General features: G+C 40.1%; 1 protein-coding gene across 3 annotated transcripts in view; it reads left to right on the forward strand.

Moving 5' to 3' along the window:
- The window catches only part of LOC131689751 (dystrophin, isoforms A/C/F/G/H), a 1,859,985-nt gene that overhangs the window by 1,589,571 nt on the left and 248,490 nt on the right, over nt 1-21,924 (forward strand). For all 3 annotated transcript variants that reach the window (XM_058975046.1, XM_058975047.1, XM_058975048.1), the window contains 8 exons: nt 1,576-1,835; nt 1,898-2,107; nt 2,162-2,295; nt 2,361-2,590; nt 2,656-3,162; nt 3,223-3,732; nt 3,789-3,917; nt 4,233-4,344. In XM_058975046.1, coding sequence (XP_058831029.1) covers nt 1,576-1,835; nt 1,898-2,107; nt 2,162-2,295; nt 2,361-2,590; nt 2,656-3,162; nt 3,223-3,732; nt 3,789-3,917; nt 4,233-4,344 — 2,092 coding nt within the window. The remainder of the gene's footprint in view (nt 1-1,575; nt 1,836-1,897; nt 2,108-2,161; nt 2,296-2,360; nt 2,591-2,655; nt 3,163-3,222; nt 3,733-3,788; nt 3,918-4,232; nt 4,345-21,924) is intronic.

The raw sequence follows: 21,924 nt of genomic DNA on the forward strand, positions 1-21,924 counted from the left end.
TATATATATATATATATATATATATATATATATATATATATATATATATATATATATATATATATATATATATATATATATATATATATATATATATATATATATATATATATATATATATATATATATATATATATATATATATATATATATATATATATATATATATATATATATATATATATATATATATATATATATATATATATATATATATATATATATATATATATATATATATATATATATATATATATATATATATATATATATATATATATATATATATATATATATATATATATATATATATATATATATATATATATATATATATATATATATATATATATATATATATATATATATATATATATATATATATATATATATATATATATATATATATATATATATATATATATATATATATATATATATATATATATATATATATATATATATATATATATATATATATATATATATATATATATATATATATATATATATATATATATATATATATATATATATATATATATATATATATATATATATATATATATATATATATATATATATATATATATAGCAAAAATGGCAATGTTTGTGGATCAAATTTCTATTCCAGTTGGATTGTGATATGATAATGATTATAACTATAAAACATGCTACGAAAAGTTCTGTAATATACGTTATGATAAACATCGTTTTTGTTTGTGCCTCTCTCTATGTACAGTAACAATACTGATGCTTTACCAATATGTGAACAGGGCCGTGGGAGAATCGACAATACTCCAAACTTATGACGAAGCTTTTTAATGACTTATTTTCATTATCAAAGACTCGACTTGAGTTGGTATTTTAATCTGTTTTAACCATGGGAATTCGTGGAATCAAAACATCGCCGCTTTCATACCCTCTACTAAACTGTTTGAGTTTGTGCGTAATTTTAGAACGGCCCTGATAGCCATCCTCTTACTGATTGACAGACACATGCTCAAATGCTGAACGCGCATAATATAAATATGTGCTTCGCGTTTAGTTTTAGTTTTACAATCATATACAGCGGAAATTTTTGCAACAAAAAATGTGCGTACAGCAAAAATTAACCTCAACAAACAAATGTTTGTTCGTGCTGGTCGGTACGAGCTAGTACGAAATAAATCATGCAGCTGATATCGCCGGTCGAACAAACAGAGACCGCTATTTACTCATCTCAAGTAACATTGCGTAGTGATAGTTTTGGTAACAAGCATCAAAGAGACTACGCCAATGATGGGTTAAATGATTATTTACCTTGCGATTTCGATGAATCCGTTCATTTGAATTCGGAATATGATACAGATATCGAATATCTTAAAGGCAAGTGCTCCTTAGTGGATGATATTGATGCTAGTATTAATCAACCAAACAATGAAGCTGAACAAATGTTACTACAAGTCATTGGAGTGTTGCGCACCGAAGAGGTTTGTTTAATTTATCATTGAACTAATCGAACCCGTGCTATTGATGAGATGGGATATTGCAATTAATAAATAATTCAACTGCTCGTTCATTTATTTCTTACAGAAAATGCGACAATTTCAAAAAGTTTTAGAAGATTTGAGCTCCCGTGTTGCTTCCGCTGAAACGCTTACTCATTCATGGACAACACCAACTAGCGCGATCGATGCTACTGAGGAAATGCAACATTTGCAGCGTTTGAAGGACAAAATGACAACAGCTGGTGCTCTTCTGGATGATTGTAATGAACAACAAAACTTTTTCACAGCTAATCATGTGGTCGTTCCTAATCAATGCCTTGCTAAACTTGAGGACTTGAATACGAGGTGTATATATGTTAAATTTTAATTTTTTTACGTAACTTACAACTAACTTATCCAATTCACAGAATGAAATTGCTTCACATAGCTATGGATGAGCGACACAAAATTTTAACGGTAAACGGAGGTTATAAACCTAATACACCAGATCCATATTGTGACAAATCGGCGCATGGTGATAGTACTGGTACCATTGGCCCTGTTCCAAATTTAGCAACGAGTGTAAAACCGCCTTGGGAGAGAGCAACAACGCCTGCCACTGTGCCTTACTATATCAAGTACGCTTGCAATTATTACAAACGTTTCATTTTATAAAATCATTATAATTTCAGTCACGAGAGAGAAAATACACATTGGGATCATCCGGAAATGATTGAACTTATGAAATCACTTGCCGACTTGAATGACGTTAGGTTTTCCGCTTACAGAACTGCCCTGAAGCTGCGTGCAGTGCAAAAAAGATTGGGTATTACTAACAAACTTCTTATATGCATAAAGATAAACCGTTCTGTAAATAAATTCTTGTTATAGCGTTCGATCGACTAGCAATGAACGTTGCCATTGAAGCATTCGATCGCCATGGTTTACGAGCTCAGAATGATAAGTTGATAGACATACCGGATATGACAACAGTATTACATTCATTGTATGTCACTATTGAGCCAATTGATATGGCTATTATGCTCGATCTAGCTATTAATTGGATTCTGAATGTATATGATTCGCAGCGTACTGGTCAAATCCGTGTTCTTAGTTTTAAGGTAATCAAATAGTACCCTTCCTAAATTACACAAAAGGTTTAAAATTAATCTATTTACCTTCAAAGGTTGGTCTGATTTTGCTTTGCAAAGGATATTTGGAAGAAAAATATCGCTATCTATTCCGATTGATCGCCGATTTGGAGAAAAAAGTAGATCAACGCAAGTTAGGTTTGTTGTTGCATGACTGCATACAAGTTCCACGCCAACTGGGAGAAGTAGCAGCGTTTGGGGGATCGAATATCGAACCGTCCGTACGTTCCTGTTTCGAACGTGCTGGCGTTAATCAAAGTGGAGAGCCTCTAGAAAATGCCATTGAAGCACATCATTTTCTAAACTGGTTACAGCATGAGCCACAAAGCTTGGTGTGGCTTCCCGTACTACACAGATTAGTGGCAGCAGAAACAGCGAAACATCAAGCCAAATGCAATATTTGTAAAGAATATCCAATAGTTGGATTTCGCTACCGGTGTTTGAAATGCTTTAACTTTGATATGTGTCAAAGTTGTTTTTTTCTGGGTCGTAATGCAAAAAATCACAAACTTTCCCACCCAATGCATGAATATTGTACAACGGTGAGTCATAAGTTTTGTGTTACATTTTCTATTTATTTATCGTGCATTTTCATACTTCAGACCACTTCCACTGAAGACGTCCGAGACTTTACTCGAGCGCTGCGAAATAAATTCAAGAGTAGAAAATACTTCAAAAAACATCCTCGTGTGGGTTATTTACCCGTACAGAGTGTTCTGGAAGGAGACGCTTTGGAAAGTCCTGCACCCAGTCCACAACACGGGGCACACACATTGCAAAACGATATGCACTCTCGATTGGAGATGTACGCGTCGCGTTTAGCACAGGTTGAGTATGGTACGCGAAGTAACTCAACGCCAGACAGCGATGATGAGCATCAACTAATAGCTCAGTATTGTCAATCATTACCCAATAATGGTGGCCCGAAGTCGCCTGTTCAGGTGATGGCAGCTATGGATGCAGAGCAACGAGAAGAATTAGAAGCAATAATCAAAGATTTGGAAGAAGAAAATGCATCATTACAGGCAGAATATGAACGACTTAAATCCAAACAAACCCCTATTACAACTCCAGACGAGGCACAATCGCAGGATGCGCCCGCAGGAGGAAACGTAATGTTTTTTCACTTCTTATAATTCGCTTATCTTAAAAGGAATTAATTTTATAGGACATGATTGCCGAGGCAAAATTGTTACGACAGCACAAAGGGCGATTAGAAGCAAGGATGCAAATTCTAGAGGACCACAACAGGCAATTGGAAGCACAACTTCAAAGACTGCGCCAATTACTAGATGAGGTATTATTTTCTCTTACATACTTTTCAATTGATGTGCACCGGGTTAGTTCCGTACACTGATTTTGCACTTTCGAGCAGAAGTGCAAAAACTGGTTCCACTACACCGGTGCCCTGCCATCGAAAACGGCATTATTAAAGAGGATTTCTTGATAAATATTTCCAATTAGAATATATGTTTTCTTCCTTTCGCACATCTAAATCATGTAGAAAAGATTGATACATTTATTACATTTGAAAATAACTGAAAACCGAGAGTTGGATTGAATTTGAACATAAAGTGCGAGTTTTATGAGATCATTATTGCTTTAATTTCAGCCTAACTCAGTTAAAGTTTCAACACTTCAAACAAGATCCGTTACTGCGTCTCAGTTGAACACCGAATCACCAGCCAAATTGCAGCAAAATGGCCACTATGATCAAAGCTCAGGCAAGTAACATGTGTCGTATTATTTTTTCCCTGCCACTTTCCAAAAATAAAGTAAAAACTACTGTACAAGACATTCACTCATACGGGAATCAGAAAAATTGCAACTAGCGACAATCAATAAAATTATAACTCACACACATTCTCCAACATCATCCACTTCGTCGCCGACTGAGTTAAGGGGCCATGCATAAATGACGTAGCATTATGGCGGGTAGGGGGGGGGGTATACCAAATTTGTGACGAAGTGTAACGAGGGGGAGGGTGGGGACAAGAGTTGCGCGACGTAGCATTAAGATTAATTTTGACGGGAATTAAAACCCGTTCATAAGAGAAAACAATTTGACGTTCCTCCCTTCCCAAGAGAAATAAATTTAAATTCACGCAAGTTACTTTTTCCCGAAATTTTTAATGTGGTAAGTATTTTGATTCTAGGAATTGCAAGTTCGCAAAAATAAAACGAAAATATACTGTAGGGGAACATGGGGAGACTTGACCAGGTTTTCAGTTAAAACTGCATAAATCTCTAAAAAAGCCTTCAATCCCTCAAAAGTCATTCAGATATAATGCGCAAAGTTATTGCGCGTCTTCATGATTTTTTCGCAGAATTTTTAATTTAATTTTTGAAAAGTTACAAAAGTTTTTCTGTGATCGTTTTTTCTGGTCAAGTCTCCCCATTGCGGGGAGACTTGACCAAGGCGTGGGGAGACTTGACCAAGAGAATTTTGAAAAATCATAACAAAAAATAATGACATAAAACCTACTGTAATTATTTTTTTCCCTATTATCGAGATCCTTAGGTATCAGTAAAAAATATAAAAGAGTTGCATTTGATAAATTTTGATTTTTTTAATGCATTTCTTTTCAAGGATTAACTGTACTGCTTGCATTGCATGTTCACACGTCACGAAATCAGCCCTACTATTGCTAACTTTGTTTACAAATATTAAAATATAAAGACTTATGTTTGGGGTGGAATTTTTTTATGACGTGATTAACATTAACAGTAGATACCAAAGCTTAATAAATATTAGGAATTTTGTATCTTTCTTCAGCTGATCGCCACTTGGTCAAGTCTCCCCATAAAATCTTGGTCAAGTCTCCCCAACATTAGTTATTGCGTTCAATGTCATGCAAATTCTAGTAATAACTTTTCCAATGTTCCAGTTTATGTTAAATTATTTCACTGCTCCACAAGGATTAAGATGGTATATTAGTACATTAATAGTAATTAGTAGTCGAGTAGATATGTCCATACAAAGTTTGATAAAAAATTACATCATTTAATTCAAATTTATTAATCAAGTAATATTTTCTGTAAGGAAAGGATATTTCATTCCAAACTTTTAAAATTACCTTAACGGATCGAAACAAGTATAAAAATATTTTTGAAAATAATTTAAGAATCGAATAGAAGACGCCATAGCCGAAAATAGAATTTTGCGCTTGGTCAAGTCTCCCCATATTCCCCTATGCGGATTAAACTTGCTACATTAGTAAGCTAATCTTGCTAACTAGTGAAGTTAGTGTGTTTGCTGAATTAAATTTTCTCTTCGGATTCAACCAAGCAAAATTTAGTAATGTTGTTGAATGTATGATTCTTCGCATAATTGGCAGCTGCAGCATTGTGAACTGAAAGAACTTTTCTTCATATTCCATGACATATAAAATTGAAAACAAAATTATCAACACGATATTTGTCATGAAATGGGCTTATTTTGTACGCAATTTGCTTTTAAATTAAAATGTTGATAAAAGCCGTCAAACATTTTGTAAATACAAGTATTTAAAATAATTGTAAACATATTTAATTTTTTTTCATCCTCCGGTCGCGTTGGGAAGGTGGGGGGGGGGGGGGGGGGGGTGTTCAGAAATGGTACGTTATTTACAAGGGGAGGTTAGAATTTTATGACAAAATGCTACGAGGCGGGAGGAAAGGGGTCGGAAAACGCCGAAAAAAAAAGCTACGTCAATTGTGTACGGCCCCTAATGGGCTTATCACTGAATCTGTTTTGTGTTCTCCGACTCTGACATCGCAAAACAAGTTGTTCCATATTCACTCTTTTTTGATAATGGAAGGGATCCATTTCAGCGGGAAAATGAGCCGGAATGTTGGCTGGTTCTAGCTACTATTCCGGCGCCAGTGACATAACCGATTATTAATTAGTATCGGTTTTGTCACTGAAGCCCGAACACTACCTAGAACTTGCCAAAATTCCGGCTCATTTTCTGGTTGAACATAGCTGGGATTGATACTTGATGGAATGGTACGTGCCAGTGAATCTAAACATTCAAACTTGTTTTCTGATCGTTACTGTATTCGGATTGATATCGCTTGATCAAGCACAAGTTTGAACTGTTCTGATGTCGTTTTTACGCCAGAATATATACTGCAGCTGGATAAATTTCCAGTTCAAAATTCGTTTGTCGACAAAAAGGTATCCCTTCATTTGATGGAGTCCAGTAGGCTGGATTTTCATAATTTTTTATATCATGCCTCCAGGATTTTAAAAAGTGCTTGTGGGCTGACTAATGTGACTCGGCTTTTTCATAGAATACTTCATAACACGACATTACGACGAGAACATTTCAAATGGGCACATAAACAAAATGTAAACACTCCCGGTCAATACTTACTTCAAATAGACACTACCTAAACTTTATGCACACCATAAATAAGCCGATTCTGAAACATAACCATTCACGAAATTGTAGATTTTCGAAAAGGCACATAAACAAAATAACTTGTTTTGTTTATGTTACCTTTCACTCCCTTTTAAAAATTAGCGGTTGATATACTCGATGCAACAAAGCAAAGAAATATTTATAGACCCTTTTTTGATGAAATTATGATGCAGGGGAGACCGAGAAGGGTGGAAACATTTTTTTTGTTTTTATTAGATAAATCGACAAAAACTGTCATTCGATGATCGCTTATTTTTAAATTTCTTACTTCTGTTTATTCTTTATTAAATCACGTCAGAATAACTGATACAAATCAATAACAAAGCATGAATACATTGATTTTTGTAACAATGTTCTCTTTGTGTCCCACTCTCTTCCTATACCGAGGTAAGTTAAAACAGCAATCAATGTGAGTTGAAACAAGTAATAAATTAGTTTAAGAGAGGATTAAAATAAAATTGCGTATAATCGAACAGCAGTGGTGCTAGAAAAAATGAATATTTTATCAATCGTCAGAGCATCAATCGGTTTCTGCTTAATAACTTTTTTCTCAAGCATCAGCTCGTTTCGTGGTTTTCGAGACTTTTTTTCTTTGTTAAATTTCCTATACAAGCCACATAACGATTTATTTTTAGGAAGTAATGGGCGACTCCTGAAGGAATTACTTTGTAAAAGTTAACTTTCCCATTCAAAATCCCATATAAACTTTAAACAGTGGGCGCAAAACTATAGTTTCACCGATCGAGCTAGGAATTTGCACAGTTGTTCTAGGACCCAAATGGTACCTAAAAAGTTGCTCGGAGCTGGAATTTTTTTTTCGTCCCACCTTAATGTGTACGTGATAAACTGTAGCGAGTACGAGGATCGTTCAATAAGTCCTTTGAAAATGATGGAAAACAGTTTTTTGAAGATTTTCTCAACATAATCTCCTTCCAGCTCTACACACTTTTACAACCGTTTTTCCAAAAACTTTATCCTGTCCAAAAATGGGATTTCGGAAGTTCTGCAAAATACTCATTCGTTTGAGCAATGACGTCCTCCTTGGAAGTGAACCGTCGTCCGCCAAGCCTGTCTCTTCATTTCTGGAGTGTAGTAATGTATCCAGATTTCGTGACATTTTCGACGAAGGATTACGGTAGAATTGCCACTACACGATTGAGCTTATTTTTCTCTGAGGGTAAACGCGGCACCCATCTTGCCGCGTTTTTTTCACAGACTGTACCTTGTGATATGCTTGAGGCTTCAACTAATTCCGGCACTTTGATTCATGTAACCACCGGTTACGACAGTTGTTAGTTGGCTTTGCCAAATTGATAAGTGTCGCTAGGTTTGCTCATTCCCTTTCCCAATCCCTAACTCCTACTCTGTGTAAAACATCAAAATGTGTGAGTGATGGCCTTCCAAGTCCAGGTTGTCATCTGAGACGGGTGGGTCACTCACGCAGAAGGGTTGCAGGCGCTCACCCAAGGTGTCTCATCACAACGGTGTGAGCATAACGTAGCGCAACATGCTATCCATCGCTGTCGCAGCCATTGGAAGGGCTGCCAAGGTTTTGACAATTTAAATGTCAGTTCGGATGATATTGCAAAAATTGAGGTTTTTCGGTATCATCCGAGCTGAGTTAGGCTCTGCGGTCGCCGAGATAGTTCTTTCGGTTCTCGACATTCGAGGAAGTCAGAAGTGCGCGCGGTTTTTGCTCATTATACAATGTGATTTTTCTTGTACAGTCTAAGTGGTGTATTGTGTGAATAATGTTCTTTTTTTGTTTTAGATATAGATAGATTAGATTAAAAGTAAAAGTAAACGGTTATAGTACGGTTAGTAAATAGTGATAGCGTATTGTCCTAGTATAAAACAAATTGTAAATTTTTGTATGTATTTTAACAGTGTCACAAAACGAAGAAAAAACGAAGAAATTGAAAAGCACGAATCACATACAAATTAAAATCAAGTTAAAAAGGTAAAATTGCTACATAAAACAGGTTAAAAGATGGTGCGGGATAGGGTTTCGAAACACCTTAGTATATGCTAATTTGCGCTGTGCAGGTCCACAGCGGGCCTTTTTTTCTCTGGCTTCGGACTACGTCCGAAGGGTTTCTTCGCAGGAAGCACGCCAAACAGAAATCCTCAAAGCGAACCGATTAGAGAACCGAGAGTCCTTGCTGAAGAACCCTAGATCCGACGCGCTGGGGAGATTCGCCGCCATTTTTGGCAACTCCGCCAGTGTGCTAACGCCGCCATTGTTATTGACGGTGTACAATTACGAGGTCGGCAGGTTTGTCGCCTTCAAAGTTCCGGACCGTTTTCCTGCCACCAGCGAACCCAGATCCACCAGAATTTGCCATGGCTGTAATAGTCAGCCGCACAACCACTGTAAACCTGCACCAGATAAAAAGATCCGCAAGTAGCTAAATCGTGACGTCACATAGCATTAAGTTTAGTTAGGGTATGGTAATAAATTGTATGTATAAATTAAAATTCTGTACCATCTGTATATTCTCGTATAACATTGTCCGTACAATAACACCACTACTTTGAATCGGTTTTCGGACTCGAAAGGAGTCGTCAGTCCTCGTCCTAGGATGTTTCCGCTGAAAGAGCATTCACGGTATCGCTTTTGAGCATATTAAAATATTGCTTTACCTTTTTAGTTGTTCACCTTGGTTGCAGCAGCGATTGATGGTCCGGTTTCCCCTGTTCCCGAAGTGAATGAGTTCCGTGGTGAGTACAACTAAAACCCTGAATGTATACCAGCAGTAGAGAGCATAATCCCCCTCCAACCACCCACTGAGCAAGTCGAGGGGCTACAAATTGGCGCCCAACATAACAACCCACAGTTAGATTTTTTTTCAAAATCCCTACGGAGGGAGTACAAAACAGAACGCTGTTTTATTAGTTTATTTTCGTCCTCTGAACGAAAGTATACAGTTTTTCGGAGAATGGATGTTGAATTTGATATTCTGTATAAAAGTTTGCTCGTTCATCACCTGGAAAGGGATGAAATCGCACACGAGCTCGCGATCCGCGGAATAGAATTTACGGAAGCTGAAACGCGAGCAGCCCTCGCGCGGCGTTTGAGGGAACAAATTAAAACAGAGAAGAACAGTGATATCCGCGATATTGATTTCAATCGGCTTGATACAACGGTCGATGAAGAGATCAAGCTTATAGATAGAAAGATTAAGGACATTAGAGATTATTTAAGAAATCCCAGAAGGTACGAAGGGTCACGTGAAGCGTTAAAAACTAGGCTTGTACATTGCTTCGCGCGCGTTAAACGAGTGGCGGAAAATACGGATGAGGAGGAAGATTTAAACGATGTAGATTCGCTAGTGTCGTGCATTCGCGGTGCGTTTAATATGCATTTTTCTTTTTTCTCGGCAATAGGCCAGCAAGAAATTGCAACCCAATTAAATCAGTCGATGGCGAATATGTCCATCGGCCCCGCCGGTTCGAATATCGATAGGAAATCAACTGCGTCGTCTAGTCAAAACGACGATAACGATTTCGTAACCCCGGGAGAACATTTAAAACGAAACCTTAAATCATTAGACAATTTTTCGACTGGTTGGAATATTCCAATGAACAATTGGTTCCCATGGATGACGCAACCTGGTGCATACCCATGGATGTTTGGACCCCCACAAATGCAAACATGGCCTGCTCAGAAAGTGCTTCATTTTAGTGCAGCAGATAGTGCGTCCAACCAAGTAGACCCTGTGATTGACAAGAATAGGGAAATTTTCGTCAAAAGCAAAAATAAGAGTTCGTCACCCAAGTCGTCGCGAAAAAGTAAACCAGTTTCAGAGACATCGTCTGAAACCGAATCCGGTTGCTCGACGGATAGAACGCAATATAGCTCGCGGAGATCGAATCGAAATGTCAGGGTTAATAATAATCGTCGGGAGTATATACCAGGACCGAGATCAGGGAAGTGTAGGCCAGTGTCAGACTGGAGACTAAAATACGACGGGTCCGATGACGGTCAGTTGTTAATGAAATTTTTACGGGAAGTTGAGTTCTACGCGAAGTCGGAAAATATGTCCACCAGAGAATTGTTCCGTTCAGCAATTCATCTGTTTAGTGGACCGGCGAAATCGTGGTACATGACGGGTTTCGAGAATGATGATTTCTCATCTTGGGAAGAGCTTAAAGAAGAACTCAAGAGGGAATTTTTGAGTCCGGATCACGACCACACGAGCGAAATACGCGCGATTGCGAGAAAGCAGGGTCCCCGCGAAAAATTTCAGGATTATTTTCTGGACATACAGAAAATTTTCAACTCGTTAACCAAGCCTATGACAGAACGCAAGAAGTTTGAAATCGTGTTTCGTAATATGCGCGCGGAATATAAAGGCCATGCGGTGTCGTCAGAAATCGACAACTTGGCTGATCTCAAGAAATTTGGCAGACGGTTAGATGCCACCTATTGGTATAAATACCAACCCCACGCGAACGAGAACAATCCCCGGGGGAAGCAGGTTAACGAAATCGAAACCGGCGCGAAACGGAAACAGAAAGCTAAGCCCGACAACGAACAGTACAAATCGCGAGTCTTTAATAACTCCAAATCGCGCGCGAACATTTCGGATGAGGAGATTAAACGTGTGCCGAACTCGCAACAGGGTAGTGAAAGGGATCGACCACAGGGACTGCAAATTGTGCTGGATAACTATCAAGTACCGAAAGACGGCGTTTGTTTCAACTGTCGCCTCAAAGGCCACCATGCTCGAGAGTGTGACTGACCGCGACACCAATATTGTCAACGATGTGGCTTTCATGATGTGGATACCGACACTTGTCCCTTCTGTAAAAAAAACGCAGTCAAGACTGTCCCGGAGGGCAGGCCAGTCTGCCGCTCATAAAGCCCCTTTTACCGCAAGATTGCACCGAACAATTGCAAAACCTTGGTCTCGACCAAGTTTGTTCCTCCGAGTACGTGCATTCTTACAATTACGAGATTAATGAGTCGATTATACACCCCGAAAATGACGAGAGACCGTTTGTTAAAATATCCGTCCTAGGAATACCTATGGTAGGCCTACTGGACAGCGGCGCTCATTTAAGTATCCTGGGTGTCGGTTCCAAAAAAAATTATTAAAAAGTGTAATTTGAAATTACTCCCTTCAGATGTAAGCCTTAAAACTGCAAATGGGGAGCAGCTGAAAGTTAGTGGAGTGGTGTGCCTTCCTGTTACTTTTAATAATGCAACGAAAATTGTAGAAGCCCTAGTAGTTCCCTCCCTAAAGAGACGAATTCTCCTTGGGATGAATTTTTGGAAATCGTTCGATATTCGACCAACCATAGGTCAAGCAAAGGTGGAAGAATTAGAACGTGACGATGAATCAAAATTATGCGCGAACGAGTCCGGTACAGATACGGACAACGATGAATTAGAATTCACGGAGGATCAGAAACATAGATTAGAATATGTAAAAACGTTATTCAAAGTAGCAGGAGAAGGTACCCTTGACACTACACACTTAATTAACCATCGAATCGAGCTAACAGAAGAAGCGAAAAAACTTCCGCCCGCTCGAATTAACCCGTTCCCAACTTCGCCGAAGAAGCAGGAACAAATCAATGAAGAATTGAACAAGATGCTTCAAAGCAAAGTGATTGAAAAGTCTTACAGTGATTGGGCCTTACGCCTCGTCCCGGTAGACAAAACAGATGGCTCTATACGTTTATGCCTTGACGCGCGTAAACTCAACGACCGCACTGTCAGGGATTGCTATCCTCTCCCACATGCGGACCGTATCTTAAGCAGACTCGGGGCGGCGGAATATATTACAACCATAGACCTCTCTAAAGCCTTTCTACAAGTTCCGTTACACCCTCGTTCGCGAAAATATACGGCATTCTCCGTGTTGGGGCGAGGATTGTTCCAGTTCACCCGAATGCCTTTCGGTCTAGTCAATAGCCCGGCAACGCTGTCGAGACTGATGGATCGAGTCTTAGGTGGAGGTGAACTGGAACCAAACGTATTTGTATACCTGGACGACATAATTGTGGTTTCAAATACGTTTGAGCAACACCTGGCCCTGCTAGAAGAGGTTGCGAAGCGTTTAAACGCGGCCAATCTCTCAATTAATTTAAGCAAATCTCGTTTTTGTGTGGCAGAAGTTCCATACCTGGGATACATCTTGGGTCAAGGAGGCCTAAGGCCCAACCCTGACCGAGTATCCGCCATTGTCAACTACGAAAGACCTACCTCGTTAAGGGCTCTAAGGAGATTCTTAGGAATGTGTAACTATTATAGACGGTTCATAGCCGACTATAGTGAGGTTACACAACCCCTAACAGAGCTCCTTAGAAATAAGCCCAAAGCCGTAATCTGGAATGATAAAGCAGAATTATCATTTGCAAACATCAAGGGACTCTTAATTAGTGCCCCAATCCTTACAAATCCAAACTTCAACTTACCTTTCGCGATCCACTGCGACGCAAGCGATACGGCGATTGCCGGTGTCCTTACACAAACGCATGATGAAACAGAAAAGCCTATAGCCTTTTTCTCGCAGAAGCTAAGTACAATCCAACAAAGATACTTCGCCACAGAAAAGGAAGGATTGGCGGTAATAAGATCCATCGAAAAATTTAGATGTTACATCGAAGGTGCTAAATTCACCGTTTACACCGACGCGTCAGCATTAACATACATTATGCGAAGCAGTTGGCGTACGTCATCTCGCTTATGTCGCTGGAGTATGGACCTGCAGCGCCATGATATGACCATTCTGCACAGGAAAGGGTCCGAGAATTACGTTCCGGATGCTTTGTCCAGGTCCGTTGAAGAAGTTATGTCCACTGATGAAACCGGATGGTATCCGGAAATGGTTCAAAAGGTACAAGAAAACCCTGAAAAATATAAAGATTTTAAACTTGAGCGGGGAATCTTAAAAAAATTTGTTTCCGTTCAGGGAGATTCGTTAGATTACCGTTTTTCTTGGAAGACTTGTGTACCAGCTTCTGCGAGAGAAAGGATCCTCGTCGAAGAGCATGACGACAAAATGCATCTAGGGACGGAGAAGACTTTAGCTTTTGTTAGGAAGAAGTACTTCTGGCCCAAAATGGCCGAAGATGTCCAGAAATACATTCGACACTGCTCACTATGCAAACAAAATAAGCCCGCGAATCGTTCACAAATCCCTGAACCCGGTAAACAACGCCTAACAACGAAACCCTTTCAAATCATCGCACTAGATTTCATCCAGTCCCTTCCCCGTAGTAAAAACGGCAACGCACATCTACTAGTCGTGATGGACTTGTTTTCGAAATGGTCGATCTTAGTTCCAATGAAACGAATCTCCGCGCCCCAAGTAACCAAGGTTCTCGAAGAATGTTGGTTCCGTAAGTACTCGGTTCCGGAATATTTAATATCCGATAACGCGACCACCTTTTTGTCCACCGAATTTAAAACTCTACTATCCAAATACGGTATTCAACACTGGGCCAATTCGAGGCACCACAGTCAATCGAACCCGGTGGAACGGCTGAATCGAACAATAAACGCGTGTCTCCGATCCTACGTCAAAGAAAAGCAGAAGATTTGGGACACCCGGGTGTCCGAGATTGAGTTTTGCCTCAATAATACACCCCATACCGCGACAGGTTATTCTCCCTATCGGATTCTTTTCGGACATGATATAGTTGAAAGAGCAGGAGAGCACAAAATGGATAGGGACGAAAGGGATATATCTGAGGAGGAAAGAATGGAACTGAGAGGAGAGGTGAACAGGAAAATTTACTCCATAGTATACAAAAATTTAAGAAAAGCCCATGACAAACATGTCATGGACTACAATTTGCGGTCGAAGACGGCTGCTCCTGTTTACTCTGTAGGGCAGAGAGTGTACAGGAGGAACTTTAAACAGTCATCAGCAGCTGATGCCTACAACGCCAAACTGGATGCGCTGTACATCCCGTGCGTAGTCCTTGCACGAATTGGCACCAGCTCGTATGAGCTTGCCAATGAAGCAGGTAAACCGATTGGGGTTTTTTCCGTGGCTGATTTGAAACCCGAAGCCTGAAATGGAAAAAAAAATCGAATAAGACTTCCAGCAAATTATTTTCAATCAATTTGGGGGCACCATTGAGCGGTCCGGACCTCAATGAGTAGCAACTGTAAATTGCGATCTGAAATGAGATTTATATAGTCAATAATAGATGTCGATTAGCTTGTTTATATTGTCTACTTACGTGAAAAAAATCTTCAAGGGAAATTGTCTCCTTGCCGTGAAACCTTCCTCCAGCAAATTTCCAACGAAACCGACGAATGTCATCAAAAACGACCAGAGCTCACTAGAAATTTTGCCGATTTTGGTGCACCGCGAAAGCTTCACGGCAACGACGCGTTTTTCGTGCACAACCTACCTGTAAAATAGTAAAATAACACTTCAAAAATATAATTAAATGAGATAAAACACTTTTCACTCACGCACGCGTACCGGTATAGTAAACAACAATCGTGATCGACGGCTGACAGTTTTCAACACACACATGTGTTGGTGTAATGAGTTCTTTCTCCACTTCGTTGAGTGAAGTGGATGTATAGAACACTTTTTAATAAGGGCCTATGAAGGCGTACCTGGGAATAATTTTCCAATCGGCAAAATTATTTTTCGTCAGGGAACGTTAAGATGTGGAATAATAATAATTGTTTGTTTAATTTAAACCAATACTTCGTTAATTGGGAGGGGGACGATGGGGTATTGTAACCACCGGTTACGACAGTTGTTAGTTGGCTTTGCCAAATTGATAAGTGTCGCTAGGTTTGCTCATTCCCTTTCCCAATCCCTAACTCCTGCTCTGTGTAAAACATCAAAATGTGTGAGTGATGGCCTTCCAAGTCCAGGTTGTCATCTGAGACGGGTGGGTCACTCACGCAGAAGGGTTGCAGGCGCTCACCCAAGGTGTCTCATCACAACGGTGTGAGCATAACGTAGCGCAACATGCTATCCATCGCTGTCGCAGCCATTGGAAGGGCTGCCAAGGTTTTGACAATTTAAATGTCAGTTCGGATGATATTGCAAAAATTGAGGTTTTTCGGTATCATCCGAGCTGAGTTAGGCTCTGCGGTCGCCGAGATAGTTCTTTCGGTTCTCGACATTCGAGGAAGTCAGAAGTGCGCGCGGTTTTTGCTCATTATACAATGTGATTTTTCTTGTACAGTCTAAGTGGTGTATTGTGTGAATAATGTTCTTTTTTTGTTTTAGATATAGATAGATTAGATTAAAAGTAAAAGTAAACGGTTATAGTACGGTTAGTAAATAGTGATAGCGTATTGTCCTAGTATAAAACAAATTGTAAATTTTTGTATGTATTTTAACAGTGTCACAAAACGAAGAAAAAACGAAGAAATTGAAAAGCACGAATCACATACAAATTAAAATCAAGTTAAAAAGGTAAAATTGCTACATAAAACAGGTTAAAAGATGGTGCGGGATAGGGTTTCGAAACACCTTAGTATATGCTAATTTGCGCTGTGCAGGTCCACAGCGGGCCTTTTTTTCTCTGGCTTCGGACTACGTCCGAAGGGTTTCTTCGCAGGAAGCACGCCAAACAGAAATCCTCAAAGCGAACCGATTAGAGAACCGAGAGTCCTTGCTGAAGAACCCTAGATCCGACGCGCTGGGGAGATTCGCCGCCATTTTTGGCAACTCCGCCAGTGTGCTAACGCCGCCATTGTTATTGACGGTGTACAATTACGAGGTCGGCAGGTTTGTCGCCTTCAAAGTTCCGGACCGTTTTCCTGCCACCAGCGAACCCAGATCCACCAGAATTTGCCATGGCTGTAATAGTCAGCCGCACAACCACTGTAAACCTGCACCAGATAAAAAGATCCGCAAGTAGCTAAATCGTGACGTCACATAGCATTAAGTTTAGTTAGGGTATGGTAATAAATTGTATGTATAAATTAAAATTCTGTACCATCTGTATATTCTCGTATAACATTGTCCGTACAATAACACCACTACTTTGAATCGGTTTTCGGACTCGAAAGGAGTCGTCAGTCCTCGTCCTAGGATGTTTCCGCTGAAAGAGCATTCACGGTATCGCTTTTGAGCATATTAAAATATTGCTTTACCTTTTTAGTTGTTCACCTTGGTTGCAGCAGCGATTGATGGTCCGGTTTCCCCTGTTCCCGAAGTGAATGAGTTCCGTGGTGAGTACAACTAAAACCCTGAATGTATACCAGCAGTAGAGAGCATAATCCCCCTCCAACCACCCACTGAGCAAGTCGAGGGGCTACATTCACCGATCGCTCAAAATCAGGTCGTGGATTTTATCGATGATTTCAGGAGTAGACACCTCAACTGGGCGTTCTGTGCGATGTTCATTTTTTGTGGATGAGCAACACGTTTAAATTCATTCTCCCAATTGTAAACCGTCGCAAACACGGGAGCAGATATACCATGAACTGCATCCAACTCAGTTTTGCTTTTTCCAGGCTTAATACTTTCAAATAGAGATTTTTGATGACAGTCCTGAACTCGCTTTTTTCATTGTTATGAATAAACAAATTGAGTGAGTTTCAGTCAGTCCATTGTTTTGACTAAAACTTCAGACAAATCAGATAAAAGTCCACGCTAACGCTAGCACGCAGCCAGTGGGAGGGGGGGGGGGGGTCTACAGGTTAACCCCACTCCCGAGGAATTCCACGAAGATCCGTCCGAAAATCTTTAAAATCGTGACCGACTATCTTAGATTCCAATGAAACTTTACACATTTCACCGGCATGGAAGACTATACATTTTCCACAATCAGTAAAATTATTTTGACTCAAGAGCAATTTTTAAAAGGGCGTAGACATTTCAACGTTCAATAATTTCAAAAATTTTTGGTTCGATTACTGTATTTTACACAGCAAAATATTCTGAGAACGAGTTACAGAGAATGAATATTTCTGTACGAAAAAATATACACTGAAAAAATGTTGTGTCATTTTTCATAAAAACAAAAATTTGTGTTAAAAATTTAAATTGCAAAAAACCCATTTTTCTATTTTTTTATATTTTGTCAACAAAAATCTAAAGAGAAAAGGAACATTTTTTATATAATTTTAGGATGGAGAACTTATTGCTAAAAAAGTTTTTCTAACAATAATTTTATACACATTCGTTATCGAGCGGTCAGTTGAGATAGAAGTCTTTTATTGCCAATCCGTACACTCTATAGCGACAAAAATTGGGCTAATCCGCGTTCAAGGTTATCTTGCTCACTCTTCGCTTAATCGAGGTTTCAGTAATTTTTCCCTTGTTTTGTGTTTCTGTTTCTGAGTACCGTTAGCCGGTCAGTAACCAGTGAAACGGTGTTCTTCTAGTAAGCCGTCTGGATACCGTTACCTACACAAGTTAAGTATTAGTTTACGTTTCCCCTTCTTGGTTGGCTTACTAACGTGCACTGGCTTAGGCTTAGGCCCGTGCAAAAATGACTTCCCCTGACGGCGGTTTATGTCAAGGTGAGATGGACGTCGAAACAAAATCGGCTCCCCGGCTCAAAGACCAAAGATAAAAAGTATTTGTATCTGTTGGAGATTTCTCGAGTTCTGACGAATCGGTATTCGGCCGTGACAGAAATTCGAAAATTCGCCCTGAAAAGCTTCGGGTGGTTGTTAACAGTTTAAATCAGGCAAATGATATTGCTGGCTACGGGCCCTTTACGAATGAGTACAGTGTGTATATTCCAGCTAGCAGGGTTGAAATCAGTGGGGTCGTTTCCGATTCGAGTCTGAATTGCGAGGATCTGTTAGAATATGGGCCTGGCTCTTTCAAAGCCTCCATGCTTAAGCCAGTGAAGATACTGGAGTGCAAACGTTTGCATTCAGCATCAGTCGCAACTGACGGGAAGAAAATATACGTCAACTCAGACTCTTATCGGGTGATCTTCGCCGGTTCTGCTCTACCCAACTACCTCCTCTTTGACAAGGTTCGTCTACCTGTTCGCCCCTTTATGCCGCGGGTCATGAACTGTACTAATTGAAAACAACTGTGACACACAGCCTCCCATTGTAGCAATAAAGCCCGTTGTGGGAAATGCGGTGGGAATCATACGGATGATTCCTGTGGAAGAGATGTCGAAAAGTTTCTCTAGAAACCCACATGATCTCCCTTCATGTCCCGCGTACAAATAGCGCGAGGAGATTCTTAAACGTTCCCTTCAGGGACGCTCTAAGCGATCTTTTGCAGAAATACTTAAGATAGTTACGCCACCTGTCTCTACGAACATCTATACCAACTTGTCTACTGACGAAGGCGACTGTGATGAACCCCAGGAGGGAACATCTTCTGCTGTGCCGAGAAGCAGTAGAAAAAGCAGGAACATTTCTTCTCCCAAGCTTCGTCGCAAAGGTTAGAAGGTGTCTCTTCATGCCCCCCCCTAAAATAACTACTCAAGGAAGTACTGGTGCAAAACCAAAGCAAGTCGCTCCCGGTTTCAGTAACCTGAGCTCAAAAGGAGTTCCCAGCACTTCCAGAAACATCAAAAACCCCAAGTGTTCCCATATCTCAGCCAGAGAAAGAAAACAGCTGGTCGGTTCCGACAGCATGAAGTAACAAGTTACTTTACGCTTGTCCGGACATTCCGTAGACTCAGGTGATTCGCATTTCCAATGCCAAAAGATCTTGATTCCTATGGTAGCAGACAAAAAGTTAAGTCGCCGGTGAGCTCTAAGCTTGCATATATGATCCTTACACGCTTTTCTAAACTTTCTCCCTTCAACTCCTTACTCCTCCCTGAGTACTATGGCTCTTAATATTGAAAAATATACTTCACCTTCCAGTCCCTTGCTAATTAAATGCCGTAACAACTGTTGACAAAGAAAACAGCGCTTGTATAATAAATTTCTCTGACATTGTGGACCGTATTCTTACAGCTTTAAATATTTCTGACCCCTTTAAAAGCATCTTGATAAGCTTTCTCCCCGCAGTAAAAACATTCTTGATGCATTCCTTTAAAATTTTACTAAATAATTTGAAATGCTATGCTTTTGCACTATGCGATATATGGCTTACTTCAAAAATAGACCTACACTTCCATGATTTTAACATTACTCGCTTGCATCGAGGAGACTCTTACGGAGGAGTACTTTCGGGGATCAAAAAGTGCTATTCTTTCAACCAGCTCCCCTCGACCCCAGGTATTGAAGTTGTCGCTTGCCAAACCAGAATTAAAGGCAAAGACCTTTGCATTACTTCCACCTACATCCCCCCTAGAGCCTCAGTTAGCCACCGACGGCTTTGCGATATTGCGGAACTCCACCCTGCACCGTGGCTAGTTTTAGGTGACTTCCACTCTCACGGTACGGCATGGGGTTGCCTTCATGACGATAATCGATCTTTTCCATGAGCTTTGCGACAACTGCAATATGACCATTTTGAATACAGGTGCAATGACACGAATTCCTGCCCCTCCAGCGCGCCCGAGGACCTTAGACCTGTCCCTCTGATCGACATCGCTACGGTTAGATAGCATGTGGAAGGTAGTCTCTGATCCCTACGGCAGCGACCATCTGCCAATCGTAATTAATATTGCTAACGGTTCAGGGTCACCGAATACAATCAATGTTTCGTATGACCTCACACTAAATTTTAATTGGAAGAGCAACGTATCCGCGATATCCGACAAAATCGAGATACCCGGCGCGAACTTACGCGGGCGTCCTCCCAATCCATGGTGGGACAAAGAGTGCTCAGACGTGTACGTGGAGAAGGCTTCTGCGTATAAGACCTTCCGGGACGACGGGCTGCCAGCTAGCTACCGACGGTACGCGATGGCGGAAACGCGCATGAAGAGTTTGATGAAAGCCAAAAAACGTAGCTACTGGCGCCGGTTCGTCGATGGACTAACGAGAGAAACATCGATAAGCACTCTTTGGAGTACGGCCCAGCGCTTACGAAACCGAAACAGTATCAGCGAGAGCGTGGAATATTCAAACCCTTGGATATTCGATTTTGCCAAGAAGGTTTGTCCGGATTCCGCCCCGGCACAGAAGATCTGCCGTGCCGCGTCCCCTCACGATAACGCGAACGAAACACCGTTTTCGATGGTGAAGTTCTCACTTGCTCTCTTGTCATGTAACAATAAAGCTCCAGGGCCAGACATAATCAAATATAACTTGTTAAAGAATCTGCCAGACTCTGCCAAGAGACGCTTGTTGAATTTATTTAATAAGTTTCTTGTGGGCAATATTGTCCCTCATGACTCATGAAGATCGCCATTCAAAAACTAGGAAAACCAGCCTCCGACCACAACTCGTATCGATCGATTGCGATGCTGTCCTGTATCCGAAAGTTGTTCGAGAAAATGGTCTTGGTTCGTCTCGACAATTGGGTTGAAGCAAATGGCTTACTGTCAGATACACAATTTGGTTTCCGCAAAGGCACGAACGACTGTCTTGCGTTGCTCTCAACCGAAATACAAATGGCTTATGCTAGCAAAGAGCAGATGGCATCAGTTAAAAAGATATGAAGGGGGGTTTTGATTCAGTTTCTATCAAAATTATTTCTCAGAAGCTGAACCAGCATGGTCTTGGACTTTAAACAACTTTTTGCTAAACTTGCTGTCTGAAAAACATATGCATTTTTCGCATGGTGATTTATCGACATCACGAATTAGTTACATAGGTCTTCCACAGGGCTCATGTCTAAGCCCCCTTCTCTATCACTTTTACGTGAATGACATTGACGATTGTCTTGTCAATTCTTGCACGCTAAGGCAGCTTTCAGATGATGGTGTGGTCTTTATTACAAAAAATTTCCCTTACTCCCCCCTTTGAGATTTCTTCATTTCAGTTTATATGGGAATTTGCTGTGTGGTCGCACTCATCCACTCGTAACTCCGGAACCGGAAGTCCAATCGATAAAAATTTCAATAGCAGCCGATGGCAAGGTTGTA

The sequence above is a fragment of the Topomyia yanbarensis genome, chromosome 3 (assembly GCF_030247195.1).
Source record: "Topomyia yanbarensis strain Yona2022 chromosome 3, ASM3024719v1, whole genome shotgun sequence".
Lineage (NCBI taxonomy): Eukaryota > Metazoa > Arthropoda > Insecta > Diptera > Culicidae > Topomyia > Topomyia yanbarensis.